We start from the raw sequence: 23,728 nt of genomic DNA, 5'->3' as shown, positions 1-23,728 counted from the left end.
CATAGTTTAATTGGCACTGATTTACTTTCTTGAGAGATTATGAATATGTCTTAAAACAATTGTCATTAGCCATTCTATGAAAATACATTGTTTTTCCTTCTATGAAGACAGGATCCCTTTCCTACATTTATCTGAAGACTTAAGGCAGACAACTCTAAAGTGCAGATCATTGGTGGTTCTTAGATACTTTTAACTCTTTTCCTTCCATTTGTATCAAGTCCTATTTACTTTAAATAGGGGCAACATAATGTGGAAAACATAGTGGAACCAGGAGTTAGAAGACATTTTCCAATTCTGGCTGTACTACATAATTGTTTCTTGGGCCAAGTCATGCCATATAAGGTCTATTTGGTTATTGTGATACCAAATGAGAAACACATGCTAACATTCTAAAAATTATAAATGTGGCTTGTTACTATTGAAACTTATTTGTCTGAACAATATTTAATAATTAGAAATGTTCAGCTGAGTGAGGGGTAGCCTCTTATATGGCAGGATATTTACCACATCAGAGCTTTATTGTCATCTTTTAAGAATTCATATAAATGTTTTGAGACATTGTTATGGAAAATTTATGTCTCTGGATTTGAATCAAAACCTTTATGCACAAGAAAGCAAGGAAATAAGGCAAGGGAACCCTTTTGGAAACTGTTCTTCTCAAGTCATTTTTGCCATCTCTTAGCTTTTCTAACTCACCAATTTATTCTGGCATACTGAGGGGCTTTACAGAGCATGGTGTAAGAAATTGTATCCTTTATTTACCATACTATAAAGGGAGTTTTGGGTGCATAAAGGTAGGGATTTAAATAAAATTCATGTTAACATTGGTTTTATTCTTATAATATTCTGGATGACTTTCTCATAATTTCTTTGCCAAAACTTGTTAAAATTCAGATTGTTATGTCTTTATTATATGTTTTAACCTCAAAAATAATTGATGTGTATAGTACCTTTGAAAGCATATACCAAAAACATATGTTTAATGTGTTCTTGATTCATAATTCCATATTATTTATTCAAATTCCCTGAGGATGACAAACCTGTGTTATCTTTGTGTAGCCATTCAATGTGTATTGATTTAATTTCATTTTATAAATTTAATTATATATAATTCAGTGTGCACATTTTCTAACCCTTTACATTTTTGTTGCCACTTTAAAACTTCTGAAGGAATTAGCTTGGTAGAAAGAGTTAAATTAAGATTTGGAATTATAGCATATGCATCCAATATAAAGTAATGTTTCATTAATAAGAAGAGTAATGTTATTGTTTTTAATGAGCTTATTTCTTGAAGAAAAATTAGGCTATGTAAATGCAAGGCATGTATAATAATAAAAGCATAATATGCTAATTAGACTGGAAGGTTGCCGAACGTTCTTCTGGACAAAGCTGCAGTGGCAGGGGCCAAGGCAGAGGCGGTTAGGGGTGATCAGGCAGGCAGGTGAGCATTTAGGGGCGATCAGGCAGGCAGGCGAGTGGTTAGGGACGTCAGGCAGGCAGGCAGAGTGGTTAGGGTCAATCAGGCAGGCAGGCAAGCAGTTAGGGTCAATCAGGCAGGCAGGCAAGCAGTTAGGGGCAATCAGGCAGGCAGGCGAGTGGTTAGGGGCAATCAGGCAGGCAGAATGGTTAGGGGTGATCAGGCAGGCAGGCAAGTGATTAGGGGCGATTAGGTAGGCAGGTGAACGGTTAGGGGTGATCAGGCAGGCAGGCAGAATGGTTAGGGGCGATCAGGCAGGCAGGCGAGCGGTTAGGAGCCAGTGGTCCCGGATTGCGAGAGGGTGCAGGCCGGGCTATGGGAGCCACCCCCCCTCCCATGCACAAATTTCGTGCACCAGGCCTGTAATATCATATAATTATAGAAAGTTTCTAAACATTCAGAAGTATGATGGAATGATGCATATACTATTTTAAATTACTTTTTCTGCTCTATAATATGAATTTTTATTCATGTTTTCCCTTCTGCACTGTTGAAGGTATGGTGTGCTTCTCTGAGGCAGGATAGAACTTCTGAGACGTTAACCTTAAAGAGTATAGCACCATAAGAAGGACCAGTGATAGAGTGTCAGGAGAAAGGCATGGCAAAGCTATAGTTAAGGGGTGTAGTTTAGATATGAATTTATAACATCTGTTTGAAGTGTTTTAACTCTTATACTTGATTTTTATTTTGGTGTTAATTTTACATAACGTTTTTCAATCATCATTACTGGTTGTAATTATATAAAATGTATTGCTATTTATGAATTAGATTTAATAATTTATTTTATATGTGTTCTAAATAAAGCATTAAAAGAGAACAGCTCAGAGGTTGTTCAACCTTTTCTAATGGGTTGTGGAACCAAGGAACCGAAGATCACTCAGCTATGTTTGGCCGCCATTCAGAGACTCATGTCACATGAAGTTGTATCTGAGGTAATGTGAAGATTTTATCTGAACTATGCACCTAAGAATCAAAGCAGTTTTCACAGGGGAGAATGAAACATACCTGATATTTAATGTAAAACAGTTTTATGACTACCAATGTGCTTGAAGGACATAGCTTAATTTAAAAAGATTAGCAAATTATTTTATTATTAAGTACTCCTAAATAATAAAGATGGAAGTGCATTTTTTCAAGTCATTTATAAGTATAAGTAGTCCCAGAGAACCACGCATATTTTCATATCACTGAAGAGACTACCCTATATAATAAAAGGCTAATATGCAAATTGTCCCCTTGGGAGTTCGACCATCTGGGAGTTTGACCACTCACTATGACGTGTGGTGACCACCAGGGGGTGGCGTGGAACGTAGGAAGGCTCCGGCTGGCAGCCAGCAGCTGGCAGCCGGGGGAAGAAAGGCCCTGATAAGCCCTGATCGCTGGCCAGGCCTAGGAACCCTACCCATGAAAGAATTTCATGCACTGGGTCTCTAGTAAGTCATAAAAATTTTTTTAAGGTAGGAAGGAAAATCATGACTGTTTCCTAAATTATCTGAAGTGAAATTGGTCATTAATTAAATGTTTGTATCTAATTTTATGCTGGTAAAACAAGGAACAAAATTTCATCATTATGAATCTATATCCTCATATAAATATAATGCTGTTAATCTTAACTTTATACTATTTAAAGTATTTTAATAGAAGTGGTAAATTCTTTTGCCGTTAGTATAGCATTCAAAATAGTGTCAGAATAAAAAAAATAATTGAGATTATAAAGACGTTGTTAATTGAAGTTGAATTTTATTTTTTTCTTTAACATATTATAGATAACACTAGAGGCCTGGTGCACAGATTCATGCACCAGTGTGGTCCCTTGGCCTGGCCTGCGCCCTCTTGCAATCCAGGACCCCTCGGGGGATGTCGGACTGCTGGTTTCAGCCTGATCCCCGCAGGCCAGGCCGAGGAACCCCATCGGTGCAAGAATCCATGCACCAGGCCTTTAGCATGCATATGAGATATTTGGTTAATCTCTTTCCACCCTCCCCACTCCCTCTGAGACTCATCAGTCTGTTCCATGTTTCCATGCCTGTGCATTGAGTGTCTTCCCCCTGGTGGTCAGTGAGCATCATAGCTACCGGTCGAAAGGTTGCTTAGGCTTTTATATATATATATATATATATATATATATATATATATATATATATATATATATATATATATATATATATATATGGATAAGAAACAGCAGACACATAGGGAATTTGCGTATGTCCATATTCATCAATGTTCAAATGAAATACTGTTGTAGACATAAGCTTTGATTTTGACTATGTATTTCAGAACTGCATGTTATTTGCAAATATTGAAATGGTGTATTTTAAAGAAACTCATTTTTTAGAAGAAATTGAATTGGTTGTAAGTTTCAAATTAGTTGAGAAACTTGTTTGGGTCTATATATCTAAAACATAGGTTTTGTTATTGCCATCAAGAAATTTTCTCCAAGTGAGGTAATATTTGTATACCTTTTTTATTTAGGGACTTAAGCACTTTTATTTGTTGATAATAATTAAAATAATTACTTTACAGACTGCAGCTGGAAATATAATTAACATGCTTTGGCAGCTAATGGAAAATAGTCTTGAAGAACTTAAGCTACTTCAAACAGTTCTTGTTCTTTTAACAACCAATACAGTAGTTCATGACGAGGCACTCTCTAAGGTAGGAAACCTGTTTTGACAAAGTTCGTAAGTGCTTGACACAGTATTTGAATAAACGGGTGGAAAGAGAAAAGCCTGATTTGAACTAAAGGTAACTTCCCTGTATCTATTGTGATAATGGACATTGTGGGTTACAAACCATTGGTGCCTTATTTTCCTCATACTAAAATTGAAATCAGTTTAGGGTGATGAAGCAAAGCCCTTTGGGTATAGCTGACAGGATTAGTTATGAATAGGAAATGGAAGAAGAAAAGTAGCAGAGGAATGCAAATAGAGGAAGAGGAAAGTAAGAGAAAAAAATGTATTTTGAGATATCAGTGTTCTCCACAACTGCCTTGAGTATTCCTCTGATAGCTCTCTCTTACCCCCTTTTAAAAATAATTTCACCTGTATATGATATATAAGTCAGATAGTTTAAACCTGTCCATTAAATAGCTGAAAAAGCGGCCTTTTGGCATTTATACTAGATAAGGTTGCATGTACGATAAGTATTTCTCATTTCTTACTACTCCCACCCTCTTCGGAATATATAAGTTACTCTATTATTTATTTCACTCTCCAAAAAGTTTTAATTATGAAATATTTCATAAGAACAGAGAGTAATATAAAGAATAGTCATTAATTAATGGCTTATTGTTTAAGGAATTTGTTGGACTTTTACTAATAGTTCTATTATAATTAGCATGCCTTTGAGGATGGACGGCTTATAAAGTAGAAAAGTATACTGACTCTAGAGAGTATCTTTCCTAGTTACTTTCGATGTTCTTAGGTTATAATGAAATTTTACTTAATTGCAAATAGCTTATTCTTTTAATCTCAAACCTGCTTTATAAAATATTTTATGTATTTTTATAAAAGGATGGGAAAAAGTAGGTTTATAGTTGTGAGAATGCAAAACACAGAGTTTATTCTTATAGTATCATTTATTAATTATTGTGTTATTGTTCACATGAACAACTGTAAACCTACTTTTGACCCATCCTGTATATACTTTTGTTGAATGTAATTCTTCTTGGTTTTTAGCTATCAAATTATTGTGTGTGTGTGTGTGTGTGTATAATTTTTAAATTTTTATTAAAAATTATTTGACCTACCAAAGCAATAAGAACTGATTATAGTTTTATAAATAAATATTAGATTAAATTTAATATGGTTAATTTGGAAATGTTATATTTTGTGATAAAAATGAAGTAAAAAGAAATTCTATACATTTGACATGTAAAGAGTAATAGTGGTATAAAGGCTTAATTATTTTCTTAAAAACATTTAATATAATTAATATGATAATGTATAGAATTTAAACAATCATGTCTTTCTTCAAACATGTTTCTTTTTTTACTTGTCTGTTTAAATATGTTTTTATTGATTTTAGAGAGAGAGAGAATGGGGGGGAGAGAGAGCGAGAGAGAGAAACATTGATGAGAGAGAGAAACATTGGTTGCCTTCTGCACGCACCCCTGACTGGGATTGAACCCACAACCTGGGCATGTGCCCTGACCAGGAATTGAACTGGCAACCTTTCTGTGCATGGGATGATGCTCAACCAACTGAGTCACACCAAACAGGGCCAAAAATGTGTCTTTTAAAATGGAAACTTCTAAAAGAACACATAGGAGAAAATCTACCATGAGTAGACAGACATTTCTTAGGTAGGGCAAAAAATCCATAAATCATAAAAAGAGCCACAGAATGGGGAAAATATTAAAAAATATCTGATAAGAGTTTTATCTAGAGTTTATAAAAAATTCTTATAACTCATTTGAAAGACAAAACAATCCCCCCAAATGGACAGATGATTTCAGCAGAAACTTTACAGTATAAGATATTCAAATGGCTATTGAGTACATGGAAATTGGCTCAGCCTCAACAGGTATCAGGGAAAGCAAACTAAAACCATAAGGAGATATCATTACACATCCATTAGGATAGCTAAAATTTAAAAAGACTGACCATATCAAGTGTTGAGGATGTGGAATAGTTCTGAACTCATATATACTGCTGAAGGGAATATGAAATTATAAAGCCACTTTGGAAAACTAGCAGTTTCTTAAGAAGTTAACCTTTACTTACCATATGATACAGCCATTTCACTTCTAGGTATTTATTAACCAAGGTAAATATAAACATGTGTCCTCATAGAGACTTGTATATGAATTTTCATAGCAGCTTTATTCACATAGCCAAAAACTGAAAACATCTTGAGTGTCCATCAGCAGGTGAATGGATAAATATGAATGGATAAACCCAGCCAGGCTAGTGTGGCTCAGTGGCTGAGCATCAACCTATGAACCAGGAGGTCGCTGGTTCAATTCCAGGTCTGGGTTGTAGGCTCAAGCCCCATTGGGGTCGTGCAGGAGACAGCCAATCAATGTTTCTCTTTCTCTCTATCCTCCTCCCTTTATCTCTAAAAAATCAGTAGAAACATACTAAAAGAAAAAAAAAAAAGAATGGATAAACCCATGCCTTGGAATACTACTGAAGAATCCTATCTAATAAAAGAGTAATATGCAAATTAACCATCACTCCACTACACCCACCAGCTACGCCCACAAGCCAGTCAGGAGCGAATATGCAAATAAACCCAACCAAGATGGCTACGGCCACAGAGAGCAGGAGGGAGGCTTGGGTTTCCCTGGCGATGGATGAAGCCAAGCTTTCCGCCTGCCCTTGCTGGCCTAGGCCTCCACTCAAGGCTACAAAGTTTCAATGATAGAAGATACATAAACCCAAACAGAAATGGCGGCAGCCACAGAGCTGGAAAGAGCAGGAGGTTAGGGTTGCCCTGGGTGATGGAGGAAGCCAAGCTTTCCGCACACCCTGGCCGGACCAGGCCTCTGCTTAAGGCTACAAAGTTTCAATTATAGAAGATACATAAATCCCCCAAAAAATGGCTGTTGCCAGGGAGCAAGCAAAAGGCTTGGCTCCGCTCCAGGCTACAAAGTTTCAATTGTAGAAAATAAATAAACCCCAGATCCCAGGGCCTCCGCTTGGGTTGCCAGGGGGCGTGGCCGGTCTGCAAACCACCACAGGCCCCTCGCCCAGGCCACCCCACGCCCCAAGAGAACCCCCACCCTGATCCGGGACACCCTTCAGGGCAAACCACCTGGCCCCCACCTGTGCACCAGGCCTCTATCCTATCTAATAAAAGAGTAATATGCAGATTGACCATCACTCCAACACACAAGCTGGCTGCCCCCATGTTGTCAAAGATCCTGCCCTCATGTGGACAGAAGATGGCCACCACAAGATGGCCAGCAGGGGAGGGCAGTTGGGAGGGACCAGGCCTGCAAGGGAGGTCAGTTGTGGGCCATCAGGCCAGCAGGGGAGGGCAGTTGGAAGGGACCAGGCCTGCAAGAGAGGTCAGTTGGGGGCGATCAAGCCTGCAGGGGAGGGCAGTTAGGGGTGATCAAGCTGGCAGAGGAGGGAAGTTGGGGCGACCAGGCCTGCAGGGAAGGGCAGTTGGGAGGGACTAGGCCTGCAAGGGAGGGCAGTTGGGGGCGATCAAGCCTGCAGGGGAGGGCAGTTAGGGGCAATCGGGCTGTCAGGGGAGCAGTTAGGCATCAATCAGGCTGGCAGGGGAGTGGTTAGGGGGTGATCAGGCTGGCAGGCAGAAGTGGTTAGGAGCAATCAGGCAGGTATGCAGGTGTGCAGTTGGGAGCCAGCAGTCCTGGATTGTGTGAGGGCAGTCAGACATCCTTTGAGGGGTCCCAGATTAGAGAGGGTGCAGGCTGGGCTGAGGGACACCCCCCCCCCATGCACGAATTTCGTGCACCGGGCCTCTAGTAAAAAAGTAAAGCTCTAGCCTATGTGGCTCAGTTGGTAGGAATGTCGTCTTGTACACTGGAGGGTTGCAGGGCACATACCACATACCTTAGTTACAGGTTCGATCCCCAATAGTGGAGTTTTCAGGAGTCAACTGATTGATCTCTTCTTTCTCTCCTCCTCCCCTTCCCCTTTCTCCCTCTCCCTCTCCCTTTCTCTCTTCTGCTCCCACTAAAAATCAGTGAAAGATGTCAGTGAGGATAAAAAAAAGAATAAAAAAAGTATGAACTATTGATACAAAGAACAACATGGATGAATATCACAAGTATTACAAGTGAAAGAAACCAGAGACAAATAAGTATATTTGTAAAAAATGCCAGCTGATCAATAATTAAAAAAGCAGATGGGTGGTTGCCTGGGAAAAATGGACTGTAAAAGAGCACAAGGAAACTTTTAGGGTGATGGAAAGTATCTCAGTTGTGACAGTAGTTTCATGAGTGAATAAAGATTCAGAACTCATCAAATAAAAGTTTTAGAAGGGATACAGTTTATTACATATAAATTACAATTTAATAAAGTTGATTTTAAAAAAGGACTGCTTTTAAAAATATTTATCTTTTTATATGATTAACAAGTTTGTTTAGTATTTCTACAGATAATTAAATGATATAACAAACTTTGAGTACTTGTTATTTGTAAAGTAAGTCATTCTGGGGTAATAAAGCACAGCACCTTATTATGTACATGTTAAAAGAACCAAATTGTAAAAGGTGTATTTCACATAACCTTAGCTAAGCTTATGTGACTATATATTTACTAAGAGGTTGAATTTTTTAAAATATAAGGATTTCTGTAGTTTTATTGTAGAGCTTGTAGTATCTGTGATTGAGACAGCCAAACATAAATTATTTAATTTTGGGTTACATCAGATAAAATATAGTAGTCACCTTCTTCAGTCTTATTTCACACTAAATGAAAATTGTTGGGGTTTTTTTTTAGGCAATTGTTCTTTGTTTTCGACTACATTTCACAAAAGATAATATTACCAATAATACAGCTGCTGCTACAGTGCGACAAGTAGTTACTGTTGTTTTTGAGAGGATGGTTGCTGAAGATGAACGACACAAAGGTAAAGTGACAAAAGTTGTTTACTTTTGACAGTGGATGACTCTTATATCCATAATTTCTCATTTATTGATTTTCAGCCTTTTTCCTATAAATGTAGGCTACCTAAAAACAAGAATACTTTAAAAAATATATTTATCTTAGCAATATTATTATATTGATAATAGCATTTCAAAAAATAAATCTCCCATACTTTTATCATCCTAGAAGTTGACTCTTTATTTTCATTTATATTTCTAATTATACTTTGTTGTTATTCTATAATTTAATGAACTAGTCTCCTGTTATACACTTAACATTGTGTTCTAAATTTTGGTATTGTTTTGAGTGTCTTTCTACATAAATTTTTTCCATTTGAATTATTTCTTTATTGTAAATTCCCAAGAGTGGGCTTCCCTCATGTGAATTTTTGCCCTTGCCTATTAATATGTGTTAATAATGAATATTTATATAATGTAAAGATTAATCTTTCTCTACTCTATTTTTTATCAAATATATTGTAATTTTTGACTTTTTTTGTAATTTAAAAAGTTTCCTAATAATTTAGAAACATGTCCTTTTAGAGAGCTGGCAGGTAATCTGTTTATAGTTTTATAATTTGTTAACTTTTAACTATAGAAATTATGTTTTTCCCCATTTATTATCCTTATTAGATGTAAAACTTTTTTTTCATGGTTAGCTGAAAAGATTATAAGGTGCTACCATCATGAGCAATCTTTCTGCTTTATATAGTCAGGGAACAAAGGATTAAACTACTTTTTCCTTTATATAGTTTTTTTTCTTAAACTTTTGATATCATGTAGTATTTCATTTTATTTGATGTTCTTTTGTTAATACTGGTAAAAATTATTGGAGTACTGCCTACTCCAATAATTATTTCACTTAACCTGAAATTAACCATTGGTCAGATTTTCCACATTTAGTTTTAGGCATTCTGAATCTGTTGTTTTATTAGAATACTTCCACTGACTTTAGTATATTGATTTTTTTCTGCATTTTTCCTATGGGAAATGCACTTGGAATTCTAGCAGTTTGAAATATTAGGAAATTAAACTTAGAGGATGAAACAGGGCAGTTCTCCAATTTGAATATTTAATATATTCATAACCTCAATATAATTCTGAGATTGGGAATTTTAGCTATGCATCACTAAAGACTGCTCTCTCGTTTAATACTTTCTAATAAGGTAGGACATACTTAGAACCTATTTCTTTTCAAGTAGTCATTAAGTTAACATTTATTCAAAACAGACTGTCAATTTACAGTGAATATTGTTTTTAAAAATATATATTTTATTGATTTTTTACAGAGAGGAAGGGAGAGGGAGAGAGAGTTAGAAACATCAATGAGAGAGAAACATCAATCAGCTGCCTCCTGCACACCCCCTACTGGGGATGTGCTGGCAACCAAGGTACATATGTGCTGGCAACCAAGGTACATGCCCTTGACCGGAATCAAACCTGGGATCCTTGAGTCCAGAGGCCGACGCTCTATCCACTGAGCCAAACTGGTCAGGGCAATAATGTTTTATTAGTACTCAAAAGAAGTGCTGAGTTGGGAAGCACCAGTCTAGCTGACTCTTAGCAAGTTGATACTGTGCCTTTAACTGACATAGTAATTGTGGCAGATCAAGCAGTTACTTCTCTTGAAGATGGTAAGATGATAAAGGAATTAACCATGGTGATAAACTTTTGTATGTTTATTTAATATTTAAAGGCACATTTAAAGATCATGTGAATTTCAGATTCATGAAATAAAAGGGCTAGATAATGGGAGACTTGGAAAATCAAATGTGTGGGTAAAGATACTAAACTTGTTAAAATGAATATAAGTCAGTGAACAGTGGTATTTATGACATTTTGTATAAAAATAGATTACCAATTTTTTTTCATTTTTGAGGCATATTCTCAACTTATAATTAAAGTTTATAATTCTATAAACAAGCATTTATTTTAAGCATGCCTTTTAAATAGTATGTAGTATTTGATTTATATAAAGGTCATTATGAACTCCTAAAACTTATTTTATTTTGATTGCAGATATTATAGAACAACCAGCACTGGTTCAAGCCAATAGTAACAGAAGATCTGTCAGTACTCTCAAGCCTTGTGCTAAAGATGCATATATGCTTTTCCAGGTATTTCAGTTAATAAAAATAATTTTTATTATCATATATAGTTTTGAATTTTATATTTTAGAATTTTATGTGATTTAATTTTTTAAAGTGTCAATTTTTAAGATTGTCAAATTTTATAGTGTCAAAGTAGTATTTAAAAAAAGTTCTAAAACATTAAAGAGCTAATTAATATGGTAAAATGTTTTAAGGAAATAATATGAGTTAAATGCACAGCTGTAAAAGAGGTAACTTAAGGATGACTAGTCATATAAAATAATTTTTTTAACAGGAAAATTTAATGATAATTGGTCTACTTAATATAATTTGTATAAAAATACCTGATTTTTACATTATTTGTTGTGAATAAATCTTTTAAGTAAAATATAATTTATTCTGAAAATTTCATTAATTTTGTGATCAAAGGGTTATTTTAGTTAAAAGAACGTTTGATTAATAATTTATCCGTGTACTCTGTATAGTGTTGATAGTTATGATTCATTAATCTGTGTACTCTATATAGTCGATAGTTGTATCACTCATTTATCTGTGTATTCTATTGTCAATAGTTATATGATTCTTTAAAAGTTTACCTATATAATCAAGTATACAATTTGTCAAAACTTGAATTACCAATGTTTAGTTTCTAAGGAGTGAAAACAACTACTGTATAAGAAGAAATTCTTAAAAATTTTATGAACACTGAGTTTTGAAAAAAAAAAATCTTTCATTCCAGCATATGAATGTTTTATTTATTGTTTGACTTATTTTTCTAGGATCTTTGTCAGTTGGTTAATGCTGATGCCCCTTACTGGCTAGTAGGCATGACAGAAATGACTCGAACATTTGGCCTTGAATTACTTGAGTCAGTCCTGAATGATTTTCCACAAGTCTTTTTACAAGTAAGCCATTTGTAGTATCTTGCAACAAAATTAATCTTAAATTTTTTACAGATATTTTTCAAGAAAGCAACATGTATTTTTTCCCACATTAAAAGATGCGAAGAATTATAGCTTTAGACTTTAGGCTTATAATAATTTAATTTTATCTTACATTGTTGAAGTGCCCTAGCATCTTGAAATTTTAACATTAGAAGGAATCCCAGGATACTGTCTATTCAGGCATTTCTCAGTCAATGAATATATGAGTGAAGGTGATATGTGAGCTATTTTTATAATATTTAAAATAGAAAGAAATTATTGATTTTTGTTTATATGTAGCTATATGCTTTTAGATAATTTTTAAAAAATCTACACACAAGGATATGTTTTTATTGATTTCAGAAAGAGAGAAAGGGAGAAAGAGAAAGGAAGGAAGGAAGGAAGGAAGGAAGGAAGGAAGGAAGGAAGGAAGAAAGGAAAATGAAAGAAAGGAAAATGAAAGAAAGAGGGAGGGAGGGAGGGAGGGAGGGAGGGAGGGAGGGAGGGAGGGAGGGAGGGAGGGAGGGAGGGAGGGAGGGAGGGAGGGAGGGAGGGAGGGAGGGAGGGAGGGAGGGAGGGAGGGAGGGAGGGAGATTGTTGTGAGAGAGAAACATCGATTGGTTGCCTCCTATATGTGCCCCTACTGGGAATTGAACCTCTAACCTTTTGATGTAAGGGATGATGCTCTGACTGAGCAACCTGGCCAGGGCTACTTTTAGATAATTTAAATAGAAAAAAGAAGTAGTTGCCCTGGCCAGTTGATTGAGCATCATCCTATGTATCAAAAGGTTGCTGATTTGATTCCTGGGGTACAGACCCAGGTTGCATGTTCATCCCTGGTTAGGGTGTGTGCGGGAGGCAACTGATTGATGTTTTTCACCCTCTCCCTTCCTTTCTTTCTCTAAAGTCAATAAAAACATATTTTTTAAACAGAATAAGGTAGTCAATGCTTAATAAATTTGTTGTGCAATAAAATATTTTAATACAGAAAGATAATAGGGGAAACAGTAGGAAAGAATTCAAACTTTTAATTTTACTTGTTAAAAACTAAAGTCCAAAATTGATTCAGTGATTTACATAGGGTTCCTTAGTTAATAGCAGATCTTGAACTAAAATTTAGATCTTTTAATTACTTATCTACCTTGTTTTCCTACCATGCTGCCTGCCTAAGTCATCTATTTTATCCTTGCTCTTACCTACAAAATGTGTGAATCAGTGCCACAATAGTAGATGATTCTTTAGGCCCGGAGTTGGGACTGAAATTTTTATTACATGGTTCACAGTTTTTAGTATATATTAGTCAAATGTTCAGTGCTTTGGGGAATAGTGAACAATATTTATGGATGATTCCCTTTTTTGTGTAATTATAGCATAAATAATGTTTAGATATAACTTGTCTAATAGTTTTATACAAAATAATAGTCACAACAGCTACCATTTTTTGACTGCTTACATGCTATAACTGCCAAATTCCTTACATATTACATTCACTGTAATCTTCACAAATGCCTGAGAAGTATCAGTTATTCCTACTTTTCACAGGAGGAAACTAAGACTTTCAGAGGGTTAAGTAATTTGTCTAAGGTTATGGTTTGTAAGTGACAGAGTTAGGATTTGAATCCATGTTGATCCAGATTCCAAATTAGTTTTTCTTAGCCTCTATTTTCAGTCACACTTCACATCCAAACCATTACCTTCAAAATGTGTACAGGATCTAGTCACTTCATATGACTTTTATCACAATCATTCTAATCCAAGCCACTATCACCTCTTACCTAAATTATTGCATTAGCTTTCTAATTGGTATCCTTGCATCCATACTTATCTCATCCTATATAATCCTATATAATAAAAGGCTAATATGCAAATTGACTGAATGGCAGAACGACCTGTTGCTATGACGCGCACTGACCACCAGGGGGCAGGAGCTTAACTCAGGAGCTGCCTCCTGGTGGTCAGTATGCTCCCACAGGGGGAGCGCTGCTCAGCCAGAAGTCCTGAGCCGGGCTCACAGCTGGTGAGTGCAGCGGCAGTGGCAAGAGTCTCTCCCGCCTCCACGCCAGTGCTAAGGATATCTGACTGCCGGCTTAGGCCCGCTTCCCAAAGGGAGCGGGCCTAAGCCATCAGTCAGACATTCCCCGAGGGCTCCCGGACTGCGAGAGGGTGCAGGCCAGGCTGAGGGACCCCCCCCTCCGAGTGCACGAATTTCGTGCACTGGGCCTCTAGTTCTATTATAGTTGCTTATTACACCACATCCAAAATGGTCTTTTAAAACAGGTCAGATTTTTTTCAGTCTTTTGTAAAAGTGCTCCTGTAGATGTCCTTCTTGCCCAGAATAAAAGAGGAAGTCCTAATTATGGTCTATGGAACTTTTCATGATCTAGTCCCCAGTATTCCTTTACCTTACCTCTTTTCACTCTTCCCTTTACCATTACTTTTTAGCCAGGCTGTGATTCTTGCTGTTTCTTTAATGACCCAAGTGGACTCCTGCTTCAACCTCTGTACTTACTGTTTTCTGGGTCTGGAATGCTTTTCTCCCAAATGGCTTGTTCTCTTACTCTTTTGAGGTCTTTGCTCAATGGTCAACTTTTCAGACCTTCCCTAACACTTTATATAAAATGGCAACTTTTCATGCTAACACCCTTATCTTATTACCTCTTGATATATGTATTTGCATATTAGCTTATTTTCTATATTTTCTTATAGGAGAGTAAGCGCTATGAGTCAGGGACTTAGTTCACTGTTGTGTCTGTAATAGTGCCTGGCATATGGCAGGTGTTTGGTAAATGTATGAATGAATGAATGAATTGATACATGAATTTAATTAGAAATTTCTGTACTTTGGATTGTGTTTTCTGATTTTGTAGGAAAATATTTGAAAAAATGTTTTTAATTTCAGATTTATTGTGTATACAAATGACTTATTCTACTTTATTCTTCCTGCTATAATGGAGAGGGGAAAAAAAAAGAATTATTCTTTGTAATATACTAGAATTTGTTCCTGTAAATTTTTCATTAAGAGATATTTGTTTTCCTTCACTAATTATTTACTTAATTTAATCAGAATTACCCCTTAGAATGTGCTGGTGTATGTGTTTTGTGCCAAGGATGCAGATGTGAAATAAGACAGATAGAATTCTGGCCCTGTGGAAGTTACAAGTCTAATTTGAAGAAAAATATTAACTGAATAATGAGACGTGATGAATGCTGTGAAAGAAAAGTGTAAAAAGTGCTGTGGGAGTGAATAACATAGGCACCAAACTGGCGGAGAGTTGGTGATGAATCAAACATATGAAGCTTTTACCTGAAGGGGGAAGAGTAGTGAGTTGGGAGAAACAGGCAGAATAGGAAAAGAATACTCCAGAACAGTGACCCCGAAAAAGGACCTGTGTCTAGAAAATAAGCTCCATAAGGGCAGGGACAAAATTGAACTTAACCCTGAACCCCTTTCCCTACCACATTTCCTGGTACATATTAAGCAGTAAGCCAGTAATTGCTAAGTAAATCAATGAAATGTTGTAGGTAAGGGGAAAGGCTTGAACACTGAACTGCTTGCTAAGATGGAATACTTTTTATTACAAATGATAGATTATTCAGTTTTAAACACACTCAGGTACCTCAAAATGAGATACTGCAAAATATTGGTTGAATTTATGCATTTGGAGTTCGGAAATAAGGTTTTGGGCTGAGGTTGTAAATGTAAATGTCACTGGCTTGTAATTGTTAAAGATATGGGAGTGAATAAGATCACCTCTGGTGATAGCACAGATGAGGAAGCCAGGTCCTGGTACTCTGGAGCTCTGAGGAATCTCAACATTAAATGGTTAAAGCAAAAAAAGGTAAGTATATAAGAGGCCAGAAAGGGAGGAATACATGTGATACAGTGAGACATATAAAAGACAAAAGCAAAGAAAGCTTCAAGATGAACCAAGTAATCAGTTAAGTCAAGTGCTTCAGAAAGATATGGTAAGATGAAGACTGGAAAGGCACAGTCCACAGAGATCATGATGAATATAATGAGAATAATTTCTGTAGAGTTGGGGTATTTCATGGTGATTTCGGAAGAAACCCAGTTGTAATTGAGTAGTGAGGGGGAAATAAATAGATAAAACTTTCAAGTCTTGTCTGTAATAGTCACAAATGAACCAGTATAGAAAATTATTTAGTAAAGTATGAAAATAACCTTAATTATGCCTTTAATTTTGTCAGTCAAAGAAACTAACTGTAGACATGAGAGTAGAATTTCAAATCACTAAACTCTTAATGAAAGAGGAAAGAAAATAGAACTGCCATTTGACCCAATGATCCCATTTTGGGAGGAAAGAAAATAGAACTGCCATTTGACCCAATGATCCCACTTCTAGGAATATATCCTAAGAATCCCAAAGCACCCACCAGAAAGAATATATGTACCCTTATATTTATAGCAGTCTTATTTACAATAGCTAAGATCTGGAAACAACCCAAGTGCCCACCAGTAAATGAGTGGATAAAAAAGTTATGGTACATGTACACCATGAAATACTATGCAGCAATAAAGAGGAAGCATCTCTTAACCTTTGAGAGATAGCATGGAGGGACCTGGAGAGTGTTATGCTAAGCAAAATAAGCCAGTCAGAGAAAGACAAGTGTCACATGATCTCACTCATATGTTGAATCTAATGAATAAAGCAAACTGATGAACAAAATAGATCCAGAGACATAGAAGCATAGAACAGACTGTGGAATCTCAGAGGGAAGGCAGGGGATGGTGTTGTGTGAGAAGAGATCAACCGAAGAACTGGTTTGCATTTATGCGTAACCAATGGACACAGAGAATAGGGTGATGAAAGCCTGGGGCAGGGGCCTGAGTGGGCTAGATGGGGTTAATGCGGGGGAAAAAGGGAGCATATGTAATAATTTTAACAATAAAGATTTTTTTTTTAAAGAAGGATCTATGACCCTTTGAGACAATATGGAGTGACCTGGAGATTATTATGCTAAGTGAAATAAGCCAATCAGCAAAATACAAATATCACATGATCTCACTTATATGTGGAATCTAATGAACAAAATAAACTGATGAATAAAATAGAACCAGAAGCATGGAAACATGGAAGACTGAGAAATCTCGGAGGGAAGAGGGAGGCGGGCAGAAAGATTAACCAAAGATCTTATATGCATATGTGCATTGCCCCTGGACACAGACAATAGGGTGGTGAAGGCCTGGGACAGGGTGGGAACCTAGGGGAGAGGGGCAATGGGGGAAAAATAGGGGAACATCTGTAATACTCTCAATAAAGTTTTTAAAAGTACATTGAAATGAATATAAAAATCTGGAAGTAATTAATTTGGAACTAACAATGACTAATTTATCTCTAGGAGTTGAGATTATACAAGGCTTTAAAAAATATGTTTTTTATTGATTTTAGAGAGAGGAAGGGATGGGGAGAGATAGAAACATGGGTGAGAGAGAAACATTAACATTGGTTGCCTCTTGCACTCCCCCTACTGGGGATCAAGCCTGCAACCCTGGCATATGCCCTGACCAGCAATCGAACCAGTGACCTCTTGGTGCATGAGTTGACACTCAACCACTGTGCCATACTAGCTGAACTTTCATTTTTATTTTTTTGTCTGTATTTTTCTAATGAATCTGATATTTCCCTCTAATCGTTTTTTCTTGAATGAATCTGAGTTTTAAAAATACATTTAAAAAAATTTGTGATTCCGAACAAATGAATTACACTGTGCCTTATTGTTCCTTTATTTTTTTTTGGTGAGATTAAAGGGTTAGAGGATGAAATTTATGTTTGTGTCATTATTCTTAGCCTCAGTGATATTTGAATGATTAAAACAACAAAATAATGTATATTTGAGGTTAGACATTAAATGTTGACTGGGCCTTATATTTTCAGTAAAATGGGACTAGTTTCACAAGGAATTAACAGATATGGGGAGGTTTTCTGCATAATATACTATGACTGTAAGTAAATTTAAGAATTCTTTGCAAGATTTTCTAGATTTAAAAAAATGCTTGTCATTGTATTTTTTCATCAGCTTGTGTTTTGTTTAAGCAATCTAAGTATAACAGAATATTATGTTCATTAATACATCTGCACATGAATGGAATTATCTTTACACAAAAGAATCAATAAATTGTATAACTTACTATACTTTCTTTATATAATCAAGGTTTCTCTCCTCAGCTGCCTATTTTAAATACTTTATCTGTTTGAATTTGTGCAATCTATTTTCCTTCTTCTGTTCTTTTTATTTTTAATTGCTAGTGCTCTACTAAAATTAAAAATCTTAGCAATAAGCATCACTTATTGTAAAATCATTAAATGTTTGTTTTAATTTAGAGTTTTAAAAAAACTTACTGACATATTATCATTTTGATCTCACACTGTCAGAGAGCAGTGCTAATTTCAGAATTGTTTGTAAACAATAAAATAATAAACTACATAAACTTATAATAAAGCTAATTTGTTCAGAGATTATTAAGAAGTTTATTTACTAGTGAGACTGTTTTAGCATTAAGTACAAACTAAGTTAATTGCTTTTCTTTTCCTTTTTTTTTTTTTTTCAAATAGCACCAGGAATTTAGTTTCCTCCTAAAAGAAAGAGTATGTCCTCTTGTGATAAAGCTCTTTTCTCCAAATATAAAGTTCAGACAAGGTTCCAATACTTCATCTTCTCCAGCACCAGTTGAAAAACCATATTTTCCTATCTGCATGCGTTTGCTGAGAGTTGTATCTGTTCTGATTAAGCAATTTTACAGTCTTTTGGTAAGTACTAATTTTCATATATATTTTTTTGTGTTATTATAGGCAGTGCTCTTTTTATTTTATTTATTTAGTTTATAAGTATATTTTTATTGATTTCAGAGAGGAAGAGAGAGGGAGAGATAGAAATATCAATGATGAGAGAGAATCATTGATCGGCTGCCTTCTGCATGCCCTACACTGGGGATTGAGCCCACAACCCAGGCATGTGCCCTGAACCGGAATTGAACTGTGATTCCTGGTCCATAGGTTGATGCTCAACCACTGAGCCATGCTGGCCGGGCAGCAGTGCTCTTTTTAGAAGATGATCTTTTATAGTGTATTTACTTTTTCACTTTAGCTAAGGAGACTTCTTTTTATGAGTACCTATAAATATTCTCCTAGATACTATAAGGTTCATTCTATTCTTTCTTGAATCTTTCCATGTTTATATAGTATTTTTAATGAATGTTAAGGAGCGTCATGGCGTATTATCTGAAGGCAACATAGGATTTGTGGCTTTGGAATTTAGTTTCTTAGCTAATTATGTATAACGATGCAAATCAAAATTATATCTTCAATTTATTCTGTTTTCATTTTTTACTATTTCATATATATAAACAAATTAAGAAGTTAAAAATTTGGTGAACTCTTATGATTAGAAATCAATTTCAACTTCCAGTTCAATATTGTATCTATTTTGCATAAATTTATGGATGATAGTTCTGATCATAATTTTATCCATGTAGTGGCTTACTCTTAAACATTCAAATGATATTTGTCAGAGAAATGGTGTATTATATTTCTTGTAAATTTAATGTTAAGTCAAATTCAGCGTTGTATAATTTTTTAGTATTTATAACCTTAGTTTTAATTAACAAAAATGATTGGTTTATCACCTACTATAACCAGTCAATGTACCAAATGTTAGTAACAACATTACAAGCTAATGGATAGTATAGATAGTTTTTATGTTAAACTACAGGCCCGGTTCATGAAAATTCGTGCACTGGAGTAGGGGTCCCTTAGCCGGGCCTGCCCCCTCTCACAGTCTGGGAGCCCTCGGGCGGGAGGTGACCCAGCGATCAGGGGAAGGCGACGCCCCATCACACCTCTGCTGCTGCCACTGCTGGCAGCGCAAGCCTCTGCCGGCCCTGGTTACCTGAGCCTCGGGTGGCCCTGGGCGGCTGGGCAGCCACCATCCGAGGCTTGCCTGGAGGGCTAGGGGGTTGAGGGAATTGGGGGACTCCAGAGGCAGGTGTGCGGAGCGGCAGGTGGGCCTTGCTGCATGCCTGGCGCCCAAGCAGGGCTGAGGGGACTGGGCACCGCCATCTTTTGGCTGTGGGCGCTGCCATCTTTGAGGACGTGGCGGTCAATTAGCATATTCCCTCTTTATTGGCTGTGGGCACCACCATATTTGGGGGCGGGGCAGTCAATTAGCATATTCCCTCATTGGCTGTGGGTGCCGCCATCTTTTGCAATGGCGTGAGGGTCAATTAACATATTCCCTCTTTATTAGATAGGATTCTAAGGAGAGCTTTTTAAATAAAGTTTTTTTCTGTATTTATGATACACTCATTATAGATTTTCTTTTCATATTCCAAATCTATTTATGCAAAAGAAATTCAGAAATAATTTTTATAAGCATTTATAGTTATTTAATATTTCTGGCCACAGAGGATATATCTGTAATGCACACTGATGTATGTAATGCATTGTTTAGAAGTATCTATTGAAAATCAAATCATTTAAGAATGTGTTGCTATTTAGGGACGCTGTAAGTTATCAGAGTTTGGGTCCAACGGTTTAGAAGTCTTTTGGTATACTAATAATTGTTGGGTTGGTCATTTTTTGTTCTACCAAAATTAATAATATATAAATGAACTTTGGGTACCTAAGTTTATGAACTTAATTATTCCATAACCCCCTTTTCTCTGTAAGAATTAACTTCTTAAAAATTACAATCACTATTTCCTGCAACATATAAGGTATTTGATGTAATCTCCAATAATAATATTGAATTGTAAAGCCAAAACTTTGTTTATTATATACAATTAAAATGGAGGGGAACAAGAAACCCAAAACACTAATTTGAAAGAATGTATGCATATTGTTCATTGCAGTGTTATTTACACTAGCCAAAATATGGAAGCAATCCAGTTGCCCATGAATAGACAAGTGGATAAAAAAGTGGTGGTACATATATACAGTGGAATATTACTCGGCCATAAAAAAGAAAAAAGCTTACCATTTGTGACAGCATGGATGGACCTAAGTGAATAATACATATGATTTTACTTATACATGCAATCTAAAGAGTAAAATAAATGAACAAACAAAATAGAAACAGACTCATAGATACAGGGAACAGATTGATGCCGGAGGGGATGAGGTATTGGAAGGCTGGATGAAAAAGGTGAAGAGACTAAGAACTACAAATTGACCCTAGCCAGGTAGCTCAGTTGGTTAGACTGTTGTCATGATACAGCAATATTACGGGTTCGATTACCAGTCAGGGCACATGCAAGAATCAACCAATGAATGCATATATAAGTGGAACAACAAATTGATGTTTCTCCCTCTCTCTTTTTCCATTTCTCTTTCTCTCTAAAATCAATAAATTTTTTAAAGTTAAAAAAAAAGAACTACAAATTGGTAGTCACAAATTAGTGACAGGGATGTAAATGTACAGCATAGGGAGTATCCTATCTAATAAAAGAGTAATATGCAAATTGACCATACCTCCGTTACACTCACAAGCCATGCCAACCAGCCAATCAGGAGCAAGTATGCAAATTAACCCAACCAAGATGGCTGTGGCCATGGAGCGAGCAGGAGGCTTGGGTTTCCTTGACAATGGAGGAAGCCAAGCTTCCCGCACACCCTGGCTGGCCCTGGACTCCACTCAAAGCTACAAAGTTTCAATTATAGAAGATAAATAAATCCCAACAAAAATGGCGGCAGCCACAGAACTGGAGAGAGCAGGAGGTTAGGGTTGCCCCCGGCGATGGAGGAAGCCAAGCTTCTTGGCCTGCCTTGGCCTCTGCTCAAGGCTACAAAGTTTCAATTATAGAAGGTAAATAAATCCCAACAAAAATGGCTGCGACCACAGAGCAAGGAGGAGGCTTGGGTTTCCCCTGCGATGGAGGAAGCCAAGCTTTCCGCCCGCCCTGGCCTCCGCTCAAGGCTACAAAGTTTCAATTATAGAAAATAAATAAATCACAACAAAAATGGCGGCAGCCAGGGAGCTGGAGAGAGCAGGAAGCTAGGGTTGCCCCCAGCGATGGAGGTAGCCAAGCTTCCTGGCCAGCCCAGGCCTCCGCTCAAAGCTACAAAGTTTCAATTATAGAAGATAGATAAATCCCAGATACCAGGGTCTCCGCTTGGGTCACCAGGGGGCGTTGCTGGCCTGCAAACCACCACAGGCCCCTCGCCCAGGCCACCCCACGCCCCAAGGGAATCCCCACCCTGATCCAGGACAACCCTCAGGACAAACCAGCTGGCCCCCACCCATGCACCAGACCTCTAGCCTATCTAATAAAAGAGTAATATGTAAATTGACCATCACTCCAACACACAAGATGGCTGCCCCCATGTGGACACAAGATGGCGGCCACACAGTGGCCAGCAGAGGAGGGCAGTTGGGAGGGACCAGGCCTACAAGGAAGGGCAGTTGGGGGTGATCAAGCCTGCAGGGAGGGCAGTTAGGAGTGCCCAGGTTGGCAGAGGAGGGAAGTTGGGGGCGACCAGGCCTGCAGGGAAGGGCAGATGGGGGGACCCAGGCCTACAGGGGAGGGCAGTTAGGGGTGACCAGGCCTGTAGGGCAAAGCAGTTGGGGGTGACCAGGCCTGCAGGGGAGGGCAGTTAGGGGCAAACAGGCTGGCAGGGGAGGGCAGTTAGGCATCAATCAGGCTGGCAGGGGAGTGGTTAGGGGGTGGTCAGGCTGGCAGGCAGAAGCGGTTAGGGGCAATCAGGAAGGTAGGCAGGTGAGCAGTTGGGAGCCAGCAGTCCTGGATTGTGAGAGGGATGTCCGGCTGCCCATTTAAGCATGATCCTCATGGGATCAAGCCTAAATGGGCAGCCAGACATCCCTCGAGGGGTCCCAGATTGGAGAGGGTGCAGGCTTGGAACTGAGCGAGATGGGCCGGACACACCCTGGAGCCCTCCTGTGGTTCCTCCTTGGCCCGATCGTGCACTGGTGGGGTCCCTCAGCCTGACCTGCACCCTCTCGCAATCCAGGACCCCTCAAGGGATGTCGGAGAGCCGGTTTCAGCCCAATCCCGCAGGCCACTGCCCTTGGGAGGGCTCCAGACACAGGGCTCTTGGCTGGTGAGCACTGCTGCTGCAGCGCGAGACTCTTCCCAATTGGGACTGATTGGGCGCGAGCCCGCAGCAGGCACAGTGGGGCTGGGACGAGCGGGAGCGGCAGGGAGGAGCTGCAGGCTGTGTTGGACTATGGGGTTTGGCCTGATATCTGCAGGCCACCCAGAGGGACCCCACCCATTCACGAATTCGTGCACCAGGCCTCTAGTATTGTAATAACTCTGTACAGTGACACGTGGGTACTTAAAATGTCAGGGGACTACTTTGTAAAGTATATAATTATCTAACCAATATGCTATATACCTGAAACTAATACATAATAATCCTATCTAATAAAGAGGGAATATGCTAATTGACAATCACTCCATCACAAAGATGGCTGCACCCACAGCTGAGGCCAAGTTCCCATTAGGAGCCTTAAGGAGCAATCAGCAGGGACCTGAGGCTACACCCTCCCCTGCCCCTGGAAGGGCTTGACAGGGGACCTCAGGCCGCATTCCCCACCCGGCAGGGCTTGACAGGGGACCTCAGGCCTTGCCCCCCGCCCTGGTATCAGTCTGGGGGACCTCAGGCCATGCCCCTCACCCCGGCGCCAGGCCAGGGGC

General features: G+C 37.9%; 1 protein-coding gene across 4 annotated transcripts in view; it reads left to right on the top strand.

The window, feature by feature from the left end:
* The window catches only part of MON2 (MON2 homolog, regulator of endosome-to-Golgi trafficking), a 125,608-nt gene that overhangs the window by 25,056 nt on the left and 76,824 nt on the right, over positions 1 to 23,728 (top strand). For all 4 annotated transcript variants that reach the window (XM_080659850.1, XM_080659849.1, XM_080659852.1 and 1 more), the window contains 6 exons: positions 2,282 to 2,409; positions 4,004 to 4,135; positions 8,896 to 9,025; positions 11,061 to 11,158; positions 11,911 to 12,036; positions 18,630 to 18,824. In XM_080659850.1, coding sequence (XP_080515976.1) covers positions 2,282 to 2,409; positions 4,004 to 4,135; positions 8,896 to 9,025; positions 11,061 to 11,158; positions 11,911 to 12,036; positions 18,630 to 18,824 — 809 coding nt within the window. The remainder of the gene's footprint in view (positions 1 to 2,281; positions 2,410 to 4,003; positions 4,136 to 8,895; positions 9,026 to 11,060; positions 11,159 to 11,910; positions 12,037 to 18,629; positions 18,825 to 23,728) is intronic.

This window comes from Plecotus auritus, assembly GCF_963455305.1.
Source record: "Plecotus auritus genome assembly, chromosome: 3".
In the NCBI taxonomy this organism is placed as follows: Eukaryota; Metazoa; Chordata; class Mammalia; order Chiroptera; family Vespertilionidae; genus Plecotus; species Plecotus auritus.
Note: the sequence above shows the minus strand (reverse complement) of the source record. Positions and strands in the feature narration are given on the sequence as shown.